Source organism: Dendropsophus ebraccatus, chromosome 2, assembly GCF_027789765.1.
Source record: "Dendropsophus ebraccatus isolate aDenEbr1 chromosome 2, aDenEbr1.pat, whole genome shotgun sequence".
Classification (NCBI taxonomy): Eukaryota; Metazoa; Chordata; class Amphibia; order Anura; family Hylidae; genus Dendropsophus; species Dendropsophus ebraccatus.
This window is the reverse complement of record NC_091455.1, coordinates 183,475,698-183,493,508: the sequence shown is the minus strand read 5'-3', so window position 1 is coordinate 183,493,508 and position 17,811 is coordinate 183,475,698. Positions and strand designations below refer to the sequence as shown.

Here is a 17,811-nt window from a genome sequence, read left to right as displayed (position 1 = left end):
AGGTTTCTTGTTAGAATAGGTCATCAGGTAGCACATTGGGATCCTTCATGAAAATGGGGACTTGAGTCTACCACTGAAATAGAGAAGCTGGTACCCCAATGGTTGATGCCACTGTTTTCTGAACTTCCAGTGATAGTAGAGTATCAGATCCTGTGGCTAGGGGATAACTTCACAAGGTGGGAAACCCCTTTTTCAGATTAAAAACAATCTGAGAAACCAGTCCTATTATTTTCCCTTATGTTTATGGCAAATGGCACTCAGAAATAATGCTTTATGTCCCAAGTGAAAACAATAGGACGGAGATATTATACATATGTTCTGGTCCTGCATGTTAGTGCAAAGATTTTGGGACGAAATCTGCAGCACATTAGAGTGGAAGTTGAGGTATGCTATTCCACGAGGTGCAATGACTCTTGTTCTCAGAGATTCCGCTATCCACTGATAGAATTGACATGTCAATCCTTTTGGCGGAATGCGGAATCCGCCCGTGCATAGAATGGTGTCTATGGCATGGGCAGAGAGGCAAGCGGCCGTGAACGGGTAAGAGCTGCGGAATCCGTCAAAAATTCTCCGCTCTGGTTCTGTAGTGTGAACCTACCCTTAGAATTGACATATCATTTCTTTGGGCAGATTCTGCTAGAGGAATACTATAGAAGTCAAAGGGAGCTTAAATTCTGCTTGAATTCAGCTTGTATTCTGCTCAAATTCTGCCAGAGCTTAATAGGTGAGGAATTTCAAGCAGAAAACTTTCCTTTTCAGTTCCTTGCTGAATACTTGCTTATTCCTCAGTGTGTACATACCCTTACAAAGTATATTAGAAAAAAAATTGTAAAAAATATGTAGTTTTCAATTTAACATTCTGATATATTTCTATAGTAAATTGTAAAAAATATGTAGTTTTCAATTTAACATTCTGATATATTTCTATAGGATGGAAATATTGCACCACAAATGATTCGACCAAACCCTCCGAACTTTGGTCCAGGATTCGTCAGTAAGTATATGCAGCAGCTGGCTGTTTGTTCATAAATTTCTATTAAGAATAACAGTGGAATGGCATATATATAATATATTTATTTATTTATTTCTACTCTACTGGATACATGTGACGAAGCTGTTTTGTGTTGTGTTTTTTTTCTTCTGCTGCTATAGATGACTCACAGAAAAAACAATATGAGGAGTGGCTTCAGGAAACTCAACAACTCCTTCAGATACAGCAGAAATTTTTGGAGGAACAAATTGGAGCGCATAGAAAATCTAAAAAGGCATTATCAGCCAAGCAGCGGACAGCTAAGAAGGCAGGCCGAGAATTTCCTGAGGAGGATGCTGAACAGCTCAAACATGTCACGGAGCAGCAAAGCATGGTGCAAAAACAACTGGAACAGGTAAAGCTCTTTTCTCATGCGTAGAGGGTAGTGGGGAGGAACAACTGGATATGGTGTATGTTGCATCTTAATTTATTCTATTTCTGCTCAGTGGGGTATATAAGTTAGCTTGGTGTTATTGGTAATGTTCAGTGTGTGATATATACCAAACTAAAGCCCAGTGTCCCTGGTCCTTTTGCTTTAAAGTAGTTTAATAAACCTCATGGCAACATATCAAAATAAAATATATTGATATATTTTCATTAATAGATACGAAAACAACAAAAAGAACACACAGAGCTTATTGAAGAATACAGAAACAAGCAGCAGCAGTTTTCAGTGGCACCTTTAATGCCTGGAGTACTTCCACAGCAAACAATGATGACAGGGGGAGGGCCGCCCCCAATTAATGCACAGAGCTTTCCTATTCCACCAACTCTGCACCCTCCAGGTCCTATGATACCAGCTCAAGCCAACCAGCCGAGGATGCCAAACATGCCAGGTTGGCAGCCTGGACCTAGAAGTGCTGCACCGGTAAATCCCCCTAGGATGCAGTGTCCTGTCAATTCTGAAGCAACTGCTCAAGCTGCCAACCCGAATGCCCCACCAAGGGTTGAGTTTGATGATAACAACCCCTTCAGTGAAACTTTCCAAGAGAGGGAAAGGAAAGAGAGATTGCGTGAACAACAAGAACGGCAAAGAATTCAGCTCATGCAGGAAGTGGATCGTCAGAGAGCTTTGCAACAAAGGTTAGAAATGGAGCAACATGGCATGGTCAACCCAGACTCCAATAATAGATCTATGTCACAAATGCCTTTCTTCAGTTCTGAGTTACCAAATGACTTTGTGCAAATTCCACCCCTTCAACAGTCACCACAACAGCAATCTCAAATGGGACATGCAATAAACCATCCGACTATAGGTAACTCTCCTCCCGCCGCACCTTTTGTGCAAAACTCTGATAAAAGATCTTTAGGACTTTCCCCATATGGACAAGACAATCAGGACAGACCTGCAAGTTCCACAAGTTTTCAGAGTCCAACCCAATCCCTCATCCAGTTATATTCTGATATCATTCCGGAAGAGAAAGGAAAAAAAAGACAGCGGAAAAAGAAAAAAGAAGACGACTCTGACTCTTTGAAATCGCCACCTTCAACACCGAGATCTGATTCTACTGCTCCACTAACTCCAAGTATCTCAGAAGCATCAACTCCAACGGTTAATGTTGCAAATGATCTTCAAGGAGAACATGTGGCTGACATAGTTCGTTCTTCAACACCTAATGCTGCAAACAGTAGCTCTGTAGATTCCGAAGGCCCACTCCTCCCTAAAGATGTGAAACAGATTCAGGAACCCAGACTGGACCAAGAGGATGGTCAACCGCACACGAAAGAGAACATTAATATTCAGGAAATTAAATTGGAGCAGGTGGAAGGAGATCCGTCTCCGGAGGAATCTGACTCCAAAGCAAATCAACAGTCAGTCGGGCTTAAGACTGAAGATGAAAAAGCCACATCGCACGATGCACTTTCCACAGAAATCACTTCTCATACTGCCTCTGGCCCCTCAGGAAAACTGGAGTCTGGAAACGAATTGCTGAAACACTTGCTCAAAAACAAGAAGCAGCCAGTCATGTTGCCTCAAAACTCAGAGGAAAGTTTACAGTCTGTTGAAGATGGTTCCTTTGATTCAAAGTCCACAGGAAGACCTGGAAATGCAATGGTGAGTTGAGCTAGGTGATGGTGCGTGTATCATAATAAAAGCTAAGATTATATAAATGATCATATACTATTGAAGATTGGTTATAACTAGAGATGATCACGACTCGAGCATACTCGAGCTGGACCGCTCAGCATTTGAATACCAGTGGATGAAGAAGTTGAATGCGGCCCTAGGAGATTGGGGAAAACGTGGGCACAGTCATAAGCTGTATCCATTTTTTCAGGACTCCCTAGGGCTGCATCTAACTTAGTCACTGGTATTCAAATGCCATACAATCCGACCTGAGTATGCTCGAGTCGTGATCATCTCTAGTTATAGAGATTGCACCATAAACAACATTTAAAAGGATTATCCAGTGCTACAAAAACATGGCCACTTTCTTTCAAAGACCACACAACTCTTGTCTCCAGTTTAGGTGTGGTTTGCAATTCAGCTCAATTTACTTCAATGGAACTGAGCAGCAAAACTCCACCCAAATTGGAGACAAATTGGAGGAAAGTGGCCATGTTTTTGTAGCACTGGATAACCCCTTTAAACGTGTATCACTTATCCAGTGTATATGTGATAATCACTTGGGGTCTGGCCACTGGCTAGTCAGCAGTTAATGGCCTTATCCTGAGGATAGGCAATCAGTCGTTTTTTTTGCCCAGGAACCCCCTTTTATCAAAGTGTACCTGTCATTAGATAAAACTTTTGACTTGACACAGGGAGAGGGAAAACACAGCAGCACAGACTTCTCCCAGCTCATTCTCCTGATCAGTCACAGTCTGAACCTTGACCAATCAAAATTTTTCCCTTATTTATGTGACATGTCAAAAGTTATTTCTAATGGCAGGTAAACTTTAAAGGGGTTATTCAGTGCTACAAAAACATGGCCACTTTCTTCCAGAGACAGCCGCACTCTTGTCTCCAGCTTGGGCGGGGTTTTGCTGCTCAGTTCTATTGAAGTGAATGGAGCTTAATTGCAAACTGCACCCGAACTGGAGACAAGAGTCGTGTTGTCTCTGGAAGAAAGTGACCATGTTTTTGTAGCACTGGATAACCCCTTTAAGTATATTTTCTTACGTGTTTGAGTTGCCACCTATATTCATAACATTCAGTGTATCACGTTATAAATAAGCAGTAGTTTTTCTATATTGAAACTGCACTAAAGCCATGGTGTGTTTTCCAGCATATCCCAGACAACAAAGAGCTGGTTGGCTTTAACGTCAATCAGAACTTGCTCCCTAGAGCGGGTTTTGAAATAGAGAAGAAGAAACCAAGAAACAAGCGAGTACAGAGGACAGCAGAGAAGCCAGCCCCTCGATCTAAGAAAAGGAAGAAGGAGGAGGAACAGAAACCAGCCATATTTTCTAACTCTGAGACCTTCAGCCAAATAAAACAGGTAACTAACTATTCATAGCTATGCACTAAATATTCTCTAACATTAAAACTTCTCTTCTTGGCATTTTTAAAGGGGAACTCTGGATAAGAAAAAAATGTTTTCTATTAAAAGTACATTAAAAGTTATATAGATGTCTATGCAATGTATTACCATATCTGTACAGTTCTGCCACACTGGTAGCTGATAGAAATCCAGGAAGTGAAAAAAATGGCCCCTGTGCCCATCCACATTGTCTCCTGCTCCTTCTGCTATCCCCCCTAGGAGACAAATCTTCCATGTCTCTGTCTCACATTGTGTGTGTTTGCTGATGATGCAGACAGGGGGCAGGGTGTGATCTCCCAGGAGGCTTGGCTGGATAACCCAATCCCCTGACTGATTCACCATCTCTGACCGAACAGCAGCAGCTACGGCACTAATTTTACTGATTGTAATGGGTGGGGGCTGGGATGGTCACATGAGGGAAAGCATTGCATTCTGGTAAATGCTAAACCAGGAAGAACAGAAACATAAAACAGACTCCCTAGGATGTTTAAGTGCATAATCCTGACGAGACAGAATTAGTTACCCTTTAAAGGGGTGCTCCGGCGGGGGGGCACTTTTTGGGGGGGACCGGGGAGGAGGTGGCTGAAATAAAAGACGTTCACTTACCTCCCCGGTTCCAGCGGCGGGTCCCGCATCACGGTGCCCGGTTCCCGGACGCTTCCGGGTGTCTGGCGCAGGCCCCAGACGTGACGTCTCAGGTCCGCTCAGCCACTCAGTGAAGGAGGCGGGATCCGTTTGAAGTCCGCTCGGATCCCGCCTCCTTCACTGAGTGGCTGAGCGGCCCTGAGACGTAGCGTCTCGGGCGGCGTCAGACTCCCGGAAGCGGCCGGAGACCGGAGCGCCGTGATGCGGGACCCGCCGCTGGAACCGGGGAGCACCCCTTTAAGGCATGTCATTACCTTTTATAGGTATCTCTGACAAGTCCAGGTGGTATTGTGGCTTCTATATCAATGTCTATCATTTGGAATCATCTGAATACTCCTTCATAATACTAACATTGTAATCATACTTTAACTGGGCTGATAATGGTCATTAATGAAGTGTTAAGTAGTGTTCAATTAAATAAAAAAGCAAAGCAAATGTGTTTACCTATTATTAAACCACACCAGCCCCCATCTACCTCACATGCTAAGTTGGCTGTTTAACCAATGGTTTCAAGCTTCATTGCCCATGTTGTAATGTACATACATCTCAAATTCAACTCAAATTTTATACTCTTAGGGAATTAGGGTTTTTCCATCGTGATTCCGTAGTGTGCATGTGCCTGTAGAGAGCTCCTCAGAAATGTAACTCTCTGTTTATTGCTTAAATGGGCACTGTCAAAAAAGCTTTCAATATATCCGAGAGACCTATAAAAAGTTTTGATGGGTCGGGGGCTGAGTGTTCAGACTGCAATCGATCAGGAGAACAAGCTGGGAGAAGTCTACACGTTCATTCCCAGGTCTGTGACTCGTGACCTATACGGACTTCAAATGTCTATCAGACACAGAGCGGGGAGAGGAGTGCACGTCAGCTTGGACATATCTCCACTCATTCTTCCGATCGGTCAGGGTCTGAACACTAATTCAATGTTTTTTCTAAAGACAGATAAGCTTTGAGCTATTTTTTGAGTCTCAAAATTAAGTGTGTTTACAGAGAGTGGGAGGAAATAAGTTCGAAGAGGAAATATACGCAATCTTGGCAGAACATACAAGCTCCATGGCAGTCTTGGTTAGAGTTGAATCCTTACGACATGTTGTCTTTCTTTTACCTTTAGCAACTTTCCCTGCTTCCGCTAATTGAGCCAATAGTTGGAATAAATTTTGCACAATTTCTCCCTTATGGAACTGGCCCGATGAGTGCTGGGAGTCGACTGCTGGGAACCTTTGGCTGTGCTTCTCTTGATGGCGTATCAGATTATTATTCGCAGTTAATCTTTAAGGTTTGTACAGTCTTTGTAGGCCTCCCATGTGGTGTATCTAACAGTGATGGGGGGTGCATAAAAATCCTGAATACCTCCTATTCCAGTACCCCATGACTCCCCTTCTGGGCTCCCGGTTTCAGAATGGAGTGAGTAGGCAGAGTATAATGAGGGATTAACCTTTGGCACTCAAGCAGTTGCAAAACTACAGTTTCTATCATGCCAGGACAGCAAAAACTATGCCTACCGGACATGATGGGAATTCTAGCTTTGCAGAAGCTGGAGAACTGACAGTTCCCCATCCCTGACCTACATTCTGCTGCAATATGACAGTGTATATAGCATGTTCCCATAATGCCACAGTATGAATGCAGGTGATACTTTAACAACAATCTAATAACTGCTGCCATGATCCTTTATAGGAAATGTTGTCATTGCTGGATTATAGTGCACTGGCCAGCTATTTTCTGTTCGCCCAGATTCATATTTGTAGAGTGCACAGCCATAAATTGTTGTGGCAACAGTAAGGCTAAAATCTGGAGACCTATGGAGACCCTCTTTATTGATTTGATGAAAAAATTTCACTTTTATGCCATGTTACTTGTGATGTATATACACGGTAACTTCACTGGTACATTTTGTGTATTACAGCAAAATAATCTCAGCAATCCTCCCACTCCGCCGGCTTCTCTGCCTCCGACACCACCCCCGGTGGCCTGCCAGAAGATGGTGAATGGTTATGCCACCACTGAAGAGCTGGCTGGAAAGGCTGCCATTCTTGGAGGTCACGGTATAAAAAATTTATTTTTTTTTTAAAGCAGAAGAAAGTCTCATGTATTTGTCCTGTGCTTATACCTGTTTTATATTACAGTTACCAAAGCTCTGGGACCCAAACAATTTCAGCTGCCTTTCAGGTCCCAGGATGACTTGTTGGCTCGAGCCATGACTCAGGGACCTAAATCAGTGGATGTCCCAGCTTCATTGCCGACTCCACCGCACAACAATCAGGAGGAGTTGAGGTGAGATTGTCACGCATAATGGCGTTCTCATCTCATTCATTATGGGACATGACGCATTGCCTTAGGAAAACATTACTAGTCCATGCTAATTGTATGTATGTACAATTCACCAGGGTTCAGGATCACTGTGATGCCAGGGGTAGCCCTGACAGTTTTGTGCCCTCTTCATCTCCTGAAAGTGTGGTTGGGATGGAAATAAGCAGATACCCAGACTTATCGCTAGTGAAAGAGGAACCACCAGATCCAGCACCTTCCCCCATCATTCCAATACTCCCGAGCAGCACAGGAAAAGGTATTTAGATTGCAGTTGTTTCCTGCCAGGCCTCTGAATGTAAACTACTTCTACCATAGTAAATGGCCCAGTCATATGGGTGGTTACACTATAATAACACGACGACTCCTTTTTTAGTCTTTCCAGGGTCTGATTCCAGAGATTGTGGAATGAAGAGAGAGCCGGGAGCAGGTACCCTGTTTTTTGGATCACAGTTTGCACAAGCACCAAATGGACCGAAGTCTGGATTTATCTCTGTGGCAATCACATTGCACCCTACAGCCGCTGAGGTAATTGTTATGTGCTTTGTTGTTTAAATCCACATTTCAGAATGCATATTTATCTTTTTATCCATAGTTAACCTTTTGTATATGGCCTTAAGCATGTTTGTGTTAAGAAGCTCTAGTTACAGTAGGTCCTGTTACCTTATTAACATTGGCGTTTTACCTTTATACATGTCGCACACCTTTTTGAAGGGGTACTCTGAACAAAAAAAATCTTTTTAGATCAGCTGATGGCAGAAAGTTGTACAGATATGTAAATTACTTCTATTTGAAAAAAACCTCAAGCCTTCCAGTACTTAGCAGATGCTGTATGTCTTGCAGGAAGTGGTTCCACCTCTGTCCATATCAGGAATTGTCCAATGCAGGAGAGGTTTTCTATGGAAACTTGTTACTGCTCTGGGTAGTTCCTGACATGGACAGAGGTGGCAGGAGAGAGCACTGTGTCAGACTGGAGAGAATACACCTATTCCTGCAGGGCATACAGCAGCTGATAAGTATTGAAAGGCTTGAGATTTTCTTATGTTGTTTTTTGTTTTGTTTTGTTTTTACTTTGGACTGCCCCTTAAGTTTTGGTTGGTTGCAGTCTCGATGCTGAGGTTTGGTAGGGGTCTCGGCATTGGGACCCCAACCGTTAATAAAACGCTGGAAACTTTGGAACACCTCACCCTTTACGAATTAATATATTCACTGTCACACTTATTTTCATGTTAACTTTAAAAATATTAAGTTTGCAAATATTTAATATTGGCTAAAGTACCTACATATATCTTATGCCTCATTCATCTTGTCCTTTTGTTGTAATGTTTTATTGTTTGGGCCAACTGTAGGCCTTGTTTTGAAATGTTATGAAAAACCAATACAAATTTAAAGTAAAAAATAAAAAAAATAAAAAAAGTAAAAAGTTTTTGATAAGTGTCAGGAACTCTTTAAGTTGTCCAATAAACTTTACACTTGACAACATTGCTTTGAAAATTAATTTCTCTGTGGTCTGTGTGGCAGATGTAGTAAAATAGTTTAATAGTAAGTATAAGAGTTTAGTAATGTGTTTCTAATATATAATTGAAAAATGTATTTAGTGACCCTGCAAATAGATATGATACGTTGTGCTGTGAACCATTGCTAGTCCTAGACTGTCTGCTCTTATAAGGTCCAAGGTTAGCTGGAACTAGATAGAGATTTGTGCCTTTAACGTGAAAAAAAAAAATAAATAAATAAAAAAAAAATATATATATATATATATATATATATATATATATATATATATATAATATAATTTATTTTCCAGAACATCAGTGGAGTAGTGGCTGCGTTTGCTGATTTGCTGCAAGTTCACATTCCCACCAGCTATGAAGTGAGCAGCGCTCCAGACTCGGCTCCTGTTATTCTAATGAACGGGCACAGGATGAACGCTAACTTGGAGTATAGGCAGCAGCTGTTACGTCAGCGTCCCAGACCAGGGTCCATGCCTCCAACCAGACTTATAGGATCTTATGACATGAAACATCACAACTTCCCATTCATGCCTAACAGTACTGGTGAGTGTGTGTATAAAACATATTCATGTAAAAAAAACTTGTGATCCGAGCCTATATTGTTTAACTAGAAATAAAGATGTAAATAGTTGCAAGAACTACATGTAACCCTGTTTAACATTTAACCACTTTCTTAAGACCCCATGTCAAGGTTAAGTCTAGGTGCTAGGTTTTTATTATGACATCATACTTTTTGCTCTATTTGTGCGTTTGTCATACTGTATAAACTTGACAGATCTGACTGTCAATAATCTATTGCATAATTACGTGTATATATGTGTGTGTATATACACACTACATCTTTCATGTTTCTCCCTCGCTAGGTATGCCAGGATACAGGTCTCACCCCCCTGCTATGGGGGATTCTCCAGCTCTTAGGCAATCGTGGTGCTGTCACTGCAAGGTTGTAGTGTTTGGAAATGGGGTGCGAAAATCTATGAAAGATTTACACTTTCCCAAACAGGTATGCAGCTTTCTCTATCCTAAATACGTTTCATTATTCTGTCAATGACTCGTGCTACCTTGTAAGTGGCAGAGCCATCTCTACAGAGAAGCCGGAAGACCACTATTACAGGAAAAAATTTATTTTTATGGTCACATTGCTTCTTTAGGAGCTTTAGTTCGATATTTTGTAGATGCTTCCCACTCGTTCCCCGCTTGCTGCACTTTGCTATTACACACTCAGACAACAAGTGAGGAGCAGTGGAAAGAGTCACCCGATTGATCCTTAGGTTGTTCAGGTGGGACATTAAAAACAGCAGCGGCCTGCTGCTGCTCCTATTGAACGGAGCGACACGCTGCACACGTGTTGAAAGACCACAATCAGCTGACATTATGCATGTTGGCTGCTTATTGCCTTTCAACATGCCCTATTACACTAGATTATCAGCCTAAATGGTTGTAAATCGGCCAAGTAAGGCCAGAGAATTCAGTGTAATAGGGACCTTACACCTGCACTGTAAATTTAATTTTACTTTACCAGAAAGCACATCTTCAGCCTTGTTTTAAAGGAACCTTTCACTAGGTTTTTGGCCACAAATCTTGCCAGCAAGATTTGCAAACATTGCAAAATTTTGCAGTGGAGCGAAGGCCCACCGGCCATAGCTTTATGTGCATGCTACTCACACACCAAATGTGTCCGGAGGTGTCCTAGTCTATCAGACTTTCCAGCACTGTATTACTCCTTAGGTGACTGAAGCCGCACACATGACTTCTTTTGGGTAGCTTTATACAGAGAGTTCTGTATAGTTTTTATAAATAGTGGAATGGGCTTGTTTTACTGGGACACATTTAGAAAGCTATGCGTCGTCATTATAAGAACACTGTATTGGTTTAATATCTGAAAGTCTAGGAACAGATGCAGGTACGTTTGTTGCACTTGCTTATTTTTGAGGGGGTGTCTGGGCTGTGAATACAAATTGCTTAGGTACTGACTGGACATGTTTCTGGTTGACAGGAATTCCTTACCAACCCTGGACGCATGGATGGTGAGCTCGTCTTCTGCAGCAACAATTGTTTTCTGCTGCATTCTGCCGCCCAGGCAAAGAGCAATGAGATCAAGGTAATGTTTAAAAGCTATTCAGATGTTATGTTGGTGCTGCTTTTAAAAGGTGTTTTTCATCTCATAAAGTGGGGATACATTACTAGGATATGTCATTACTTTATAAGTGGAGGGTTCCAACTTTTTCAATCAGTAAGAGTAGCAGAGGTGATGGCATATGCTATTAGTATGCCATCACTTTCAGATAGGAATACCCATTTACTGCTCCTTCGTGTAGACAGCAGACCCGTCTACATTCCTACATCTCTTTAGTCTGTTACTTCAGTGTGTCTATATAGACCAAATATGATTAAGTAGCAAACCTAATTTTTCTTTTACCTTAACAATCTCTGTTTTATACTTCTGCAGGGCCCGGATTGTTCCTTAACCTCTCCAACTCTAAAGGAAACTCAACCAAAGTCGTGTCATCAGTACAGTAACAACACTTCCACCCTGGATGTTCATTGCCTTCCGTTGTTGCAGGAAAAGTTTTCTCCACCAACATCCCCTCCTATTTCATTCCCACCCGCTGCTTTTCAAACTGCTAAAGTCGAGGCAAAGCCGGATGAACTGAAAGTCACGGTGAAGCTAAAGCCGCGGCCGAGAGCCGTTCACGGAGGTCTGGACGATTCTCGACCTTTTGGCAAAAGGTGGAAAGGAATGAAGTGGAAGAAATGGAATATTCAAATTGTTATTCCCAAGATGCCTTTCAAACCTCAATGCGAGGACGACATAGATGAATTTTTGAAAAGACTAGGGACGTCTCTGAAGCCAGATCCTTTGCCCAAAGATTTTAGAAAATGTTGTTTCTGCCATGAAGAAGGTGATGGAATGACGGATGGGCCGGCAAGGCTGCTGAACCTTGACCTTGACCTCTGGGTCCATTTAAACTGTGCTCTTTGGTCTACCGAAGTCTATGAGACACAGGCTGGTGCCTTAATAAATGTAGAACTGGCTTTGAGACGAGGACTGCAAATGAAGTGTGTCTTTTGTCATAAAACGGGAGCCACCAGTGGCTGCCACAGGTTAAGGTGCACCAATATCTATCACTTCACCTGTGCAATAAAAGCACAATGCATGTTTTTTAAAGACAAAACTATGCTTTGCCCCATGCACAAGCCAAAGGGAGCTCATGAGCAAGAACTGACTTATTTTGCAGTCTTTCGTAGAGTTTACGTTCAGCGTGATGAGGTGCGGCAGATAGCGAGCATTGTGCAACGCGGGGAACGCGACCACACTTTCCGTGTTGGCAGCCTGATCTTTCATGCAATCGGTCAGCTGCTGCCACAGCAAATGCAGGACTTTCACTCTGCCACTGCTCTTTTCCCAGTAGGTTATGAAGCCAGCAGGTTGTACTGGAGCATGCGTTATGCCAACAGGCGCTGCCGGTACCTCTGCTCCATTGAGGAGAAAGATGGATTGCCCTTATTTGTCATCAGGGTAAACGAACAGGGACATGAAGACCTGGTCCTTACAGATACCACACCAAAAGGTGGGCACAATACTGTTTTAGGGGACAGTTACATTTAAAGCTGGGGATTTTGGCTCTTTATAATGATTGAATCCATAAGTACATGTGATCTTACGCTTAAAGGGGTTGTGTCATTAAGAAAAGGTCGAAACAGGACCATTCTGTTTAATGAAGCATATTTTAAATGTACAAGCATTTTTGAAAATATGCTCTGTTTGAGAGGAGATATAGACTTACTGTGTGACGCGCCTCCATCAGTCCAAGTCTGGCTGCTTCACAGAGGCGATATTGTTAAACTGGTGTTGCCTCCAGTGCATAGAGCGGCCTGATTTGTGTTCTCAGAAACAGGGCCATGGTTTTAAAAAAAAAGTACAGTGACAACAGGACGTATGCACCACCGCCGGCATGGTAGTAAAAACGTTTTTCATCTAATTAGATCCATGGGAGAGAGAAACTGTACCGAGCGAGCTAAAAAAAAACATGGCAAACCATGTATTGTTTGCCATCAGAGTCTGTAGGATACCGTTAATGTTAATGAGGTCATTTAGGTCTCCAGCATGGTATCCATCATTTTACAGAGGCTTAGGGTCCTAATAGACGGAGCGATTTTTAATGATTAAGGATAAAAGATTACAAACTAGAGCTACTTAAAATCATCCACCATATTAGGGTCCATTTACACAGAAAGATTACAAGACAGATTATTTGCCAAAGATTTGAAGCCAAAGCCAGAAACAGACTATAAACAGAGATCAGGTCATAAAGGAAAGACTGAGATTTCTCCCCTTTTCAAATCCATTCCTGGCTTTGGCTTCAAATCTTTGGCAGATAATCTTTCTCTGTAAATGGACCCTTACACAGAACGATAGTCGTTAGTTACAATTGGTACTACAATCGTTTACCCCCCCCCCCCCAGCAAATAAGCAAACCATGTAGAATTACGCTGAATGATTAGTCAACCATCAGCAAACGAACGATTAACAATGCTTTTAGGTTCAGCCCAAAAGATGCGATTAGCGACGCTCACATGAATATTTGCTGGTTGCCTGCATACTCATGGAAAGATTATTGTTTAAATTCAAACTGTGTAATTGTCCCGTGTAATGGGACCCTTAAAGAAGTTATGCAGATTAGAAGAACATGGCTGTTTTCTTCCAAAAAACACCCTTTTCCCCATTCTTTACGTGTTATTACACCACAGTTCCATTTACTTCGATGAAACTGGGATGCAATACCATACACAAACCGAGGACGAGACTGGTGCTGTTTCTGGAAGAAAGCTGCTATGCTTCTGTAACTCAGGATAACCCCTTTTTAAAACTTACAACTTGCTACTATTTTATGTCTGGTAATTTGGAGGAAATCTGCAGTGGAGCCTCCGATGCGGATGTGAACATGGCCTTAATCTGGTTGGGCTCTTTAATGTGCGTTGCTTTTTAGTCTTTTTAAATTATTGACAACTTATTTTGTTGCTTTTCTTTTAGGTGTTTGGGACAAAATCTTGGAGCCTGTTGCAAACTGTAGGAAAGGGTCAGAAATTCTCAGGCTGTTCCCAGTGTATCTAAAGGGGGAAGATCTGTTTGGTTTAACGGTTTCAGCAGTTACAAGAATAGCAGAATCGGTATGAGCAGAACTTGTTGTGTTTGTCAAAATCCGCTGTGCTACATGGAGACTTTTTATAACATATATTTTTTTTTACAGCAGTTTGTAATTGTAAGATGCCCCAGTAACCTAACAGTATGACCTTTGCACCTTACAGCTACCAGGAGTGGAAGCCTGTGAGAGTTACACTTTCCGTTATGGACGAAACCCCCTGATGGAGCTCCCTCTGGCCATCAATCCTTCTGGCTGTGCCCGCTCAGAGCCCAAAATGAATAATCATGTCAAGAGGTTTGTGTTAAGGTATTTTCCTTTCATTTCACATTGTACAGCCCAGGGTTTAATGCAACTGTAGTGCTCTGTGCTCTTGTGTGTTGCTTCCAAACCCTGTTGTCCTTGGCTGTGTGTGCATGTGCTGCAGTGTTGTCCGTATCCGTTTACCCTATGATAATCCAGGATCTGATTGTAGAGAACGGCTGAGGTGCAAGTAATCTTCAGTCTTTGTCTTTTTTCTTGTAATGTGAACATCAACAGGCCTCACACGTTAAACAGCACCAGCACTTCAAAGTCCTTCCAGAGCACAGTCACCGGAGAGCTGAATGCACCCTACAGCAAGCAGTTCGTCCACTCGAAATCCTCTCAGTACCGGAAGATGAAGTCTGAATGGAAATCCAATGTGTACCTGGCCAGGTCTCGAATTCAGGTTTGTTAGAAAATCTAACAACTTGTGTTTTAACTTGTACTAACTTTTAGTACTAACTACAAGTGGTTTTCTAGGATTAGAAAGAGCAGTGTGTTCAGCACCATTAATTTAATGGTGGATGATCTGTGGTATCACACGGTCTGCGCATAGATGTGGCTCTGTTCCTTGGTTCAACGGCAAAGCTTGTTAGCTCCCCCCCCCCAATCTTCTATAATGATGTATTCTAATACATTATTATTACCATTTAACTTCTTAAATGGAATCCGTCACTAGGTTTATGCCACCTTAAATGAGGGCAGCATGAACTAGTGATATAAATGCTGAACGGATCGGTGTATTCCATTGTTTTGTTCAGCTGATCTCCTAATATGCAGGAGAATAGTATTCTTGACATACCCCTCGCCCGCTCTCTAGCTGCTTATTGATAGTCGACTGCGTATACACAGCATGGATAGATAACTGCCAAATCAGCAGCTGGTGGGCAAAGTTTTGTTGCTTCTCATTAATATCTGGGACTACTGGGCTCACGCACATAATGGAGAAGACTACTTATTATCTATATTATTCAGGAGGATATCTCTGGATCAGCTGCACAGAACAATGTAAGTCATACATCATTCCGTTCAGCTTCTCTGTCACTAGTTTATGCTTATCTTATATAGGACAGCATAAACCTGCTAACAGAGTCTGTTTAATAACCACACAGGATCTTTTAAATGTCAGGATTGTCTGCTTTTGACTGTGAAATAGGCAGCTGCAGGAGGGTAGAGTTGCCTGGCAGGGACAACCAGATTTCCCATAGGAATAGGAATGGTTTACTGCTCATCCCAATGTTTTTGTGGCTAAACCTGGCAGTTCCAATCCCCTGTTTAGGGCTGCCAGACAACACTAAACAGAGCAGGTTCCCCCATATGTACTGTATATTCCCCCATTATGGTGCCAGCCTTTTCAGGTCAACAGCCCTGTGTCATGTAATAACAGTGAGGAGTAGGTGCTGTGCTTGGTGTGATTAACCTGTAAACAGAGAGCTGAAGCTGTGCCTCCCCCATAGTAACACATGGCTGTGGGATATGGTCACATGCTCTTTCACCTGTAGGGGGAGGGGGGTATTAGGCTGGCTCAGCAATGGGGTTCAGTTTAAATATATTAGTAAGTGGTGGAGAAACATCTTCTATGTAGATTGCTTTGCATTAGTTAGAAAGTTTCCAGCCTCTCTTGCCTTTTAAACGGCTTTTCCCATTAAGGGTACGTTCACACTTACTGGATCCGCAGCTGATTTCATTTAAATAACTGAACACAGCATCATATCTGCTGCGGATCTGCGGATCCTGTAGGTGTGAACGCACCCTAAAGGGGTATTCCAGCAAATAACAGGGACATGCTGTAAAAAATAAAAAGGACATTCTGCCAACAACATTGACTCCTTTAATGATACATCTTGTATGATTTCCAGTATTTAAATTAATAAAATACATTGTTTTGTGTTCTTTTTCTGTGTTAGGGTCTGGGGTTATATGCTGCTAGAGACATTGAAAAGCACACTATGGTGATTGAATACATTGGAACCATAATACGCAATGAAGTAGCTAATAGAAAAGAGAAGTTGTACGAGTCACAGGTACAAGCTGCAGGATTATTATTACCTTTGGAGCATATGAAGATGGAGACTACGTTTTGTCTATTATGAATGTCTAACATTGTGTTTTTTTTGGACACTTTTATTCCAGAATCGTGGTGTATATATGTTTCGTATCGATAATGAACATGTGATTGATGCAACTTTGACTGGAGGACCTGCAAGGTGGGTATAAAAGGCATTTCAGTACAGCTGAGGGGTTGGAATCACAGCCGGGCTCGTACATGAGAGTACAGGGACGCTGTTATAGATAGATCGATCCTAGAAGCCAAAGACCACTGACTAGTTATACAGGATCGTGAGTGACTTCTGACAAGTACCTGGCCTGTGTTGTGCTGTATAAAATATTCTTCTAATGTTTATGATGAGAGCCCCTTAAGTATACCCCAGCAAAAAATTCAAGTTATTAAGGTGCTGGGGTACAGAGTTACGAGCCTCTACATGGCAACTCTGTTCACCCCATAGGTTTTCTGGGATTCAGGTCAGGAGAAAGTGCAGCCACTCCATGTGAGGTCCTCCAGTCTCCAGCAGCCGTTCCCTAATAATGCGATCTCAATGAGCTGGAGCCTTGTCCTCCAGGAAGATGAAATCAGGCGGCTGTGTTCATGCAGAGACACAATGAGTAGATTATGGTGTTATTCAAGTACCATGGGCTTGTCACTGTACCAGTGTAGGGCAGTTCTGTGGACTAGACACACCTGCCGACACTGTAACATCACCACCAAAGGAAGCATCTACTCTGGACGATGACACTTGAGCTTTAAGCACAATCTAATGCTGACAGAGTCCCTTAAGTATTGACCTGTTCTACATTTTACTGCTCTTTATGTGCTAAATGTATTATGGAAGATAGGATATTTTTAATCCAGAAATGTAACAACCTTAATGTTTTGGCCACTAATGTGCAGTCTTGTTTCTTCAGGTATATCAACCATTCATGTGCGCCTAACTGTGTGGCTGAAGTAGTGACATTTGAGAAGGGACATAAGATAATAATCAGCTCCAACCGGAGGATACAAAAGGGTGAAGAGGTAAAAAAATTTTTTTTGTAGTTTTAAAATGTCTACTTTTCTTAACCCCCTCCCGCCGCTGCACGGTAAATTAACGTCACTGCAGCCTATGCCTAGGCTGCAGCAATGTTTACAATCAAGGACAACACAGAAGAAGCTGATAGCCGCGGACCCTCCGCAACTGTCAGCACTGGAGCTGCGCTCCAGTGCTGAGTTAACCCTATAGATACTGCGGTCAGCACGACCGCAGCATCTATAGGGCTCCTGACAGAGAATTCTCCCTCTACAGAGGAAGAATTCTCTGTCCAGTGTCCAATTGTGTCCATTGCGAAGT

General features: G+C 42.3%; 1 protein-coding gene across 13 annotated transcripts in view; it reads left to right on the top strand.

The window, feature by feature from the left end:
* KMT2C (lysine methyltransferase 2C) overlaps window positions 1–17,811 on the top strand; it is a 131,125-nt gene that overhangs the window by 110,872 nt on the left and 2,442 nt on the right. For 11 of the 13 annotated variants that reach the window (XM_069958871.1, XM_069958864.1, XM_069958870.1 and 8 more), the window contains 19 exons: window positions 931–994; window positions 1,153–1,385; window positions 1,635–3,086; window positions 4,258–4,470; window positions 6,269–6,433; window positions 7,064–7,202; window positions 7,284–7,431; window positions 7,545–7,723; window positions 7,841–7,992; window positions 9,272–9,521; window positions 9,842–9,981; window positions 10,975–11,079; window positions 11,428–12,550; window positions 14,014–14,150; window positions 14,289–14,431; window positions 14,663–14,831; window positions 16,333–16,449; window positions 16,559–16,632; window positions 17,390–17,498. In XM_069958871.1, the coding sequence (XP_069814972.1) occupies window positions 931–994; window positions 1,153–1,385; window positions 1,635–3,086; window positions 4,258–4,470; window positions 6,269–6,433; window positions 7,064–7,202; window positions 7,284–7,431; window positions 7,545–7,723; window positions 7,841–7,992; window positions 9,272–9,521; window positions 9,842–9,981; window positions 10,975–11,079; window positions 11,428–12,550; window positions 14,014–14,150; window positions 14,289–14,431; window positions 14,663–14,831; window positions 16,333–16,449; window positions 16,559–16,632; window positions 17,390–17,498 (5,112 nt within the window). The remainder of the gene's footprint in view (window positions 1–930; window positions 995–1,152; window positions 1,386–1,634; window positions 3,087–4,257; window positions 4,471–6,268; window positions 6,434–7,063; window positions 7,203–7,283; window positions 7,432–7,544; window positions 7,724–7,840; window positions 7,993–9,271; window positions 9,522–9,841; window positions 9,982–10,974; window positions 11,080–11,427; window positions 12,551–14,013; window positions 14,151–14,288; window positions 14,432–14,662; window positions 14,832–16,332; window positions 16,450–16,558; window positions 16,633–17,389; window positions 17,499–17,811) is intronic. The other 2 variants (XM_069958865.1, XM_069958866.1) reach the window with 2 other exon arrangements.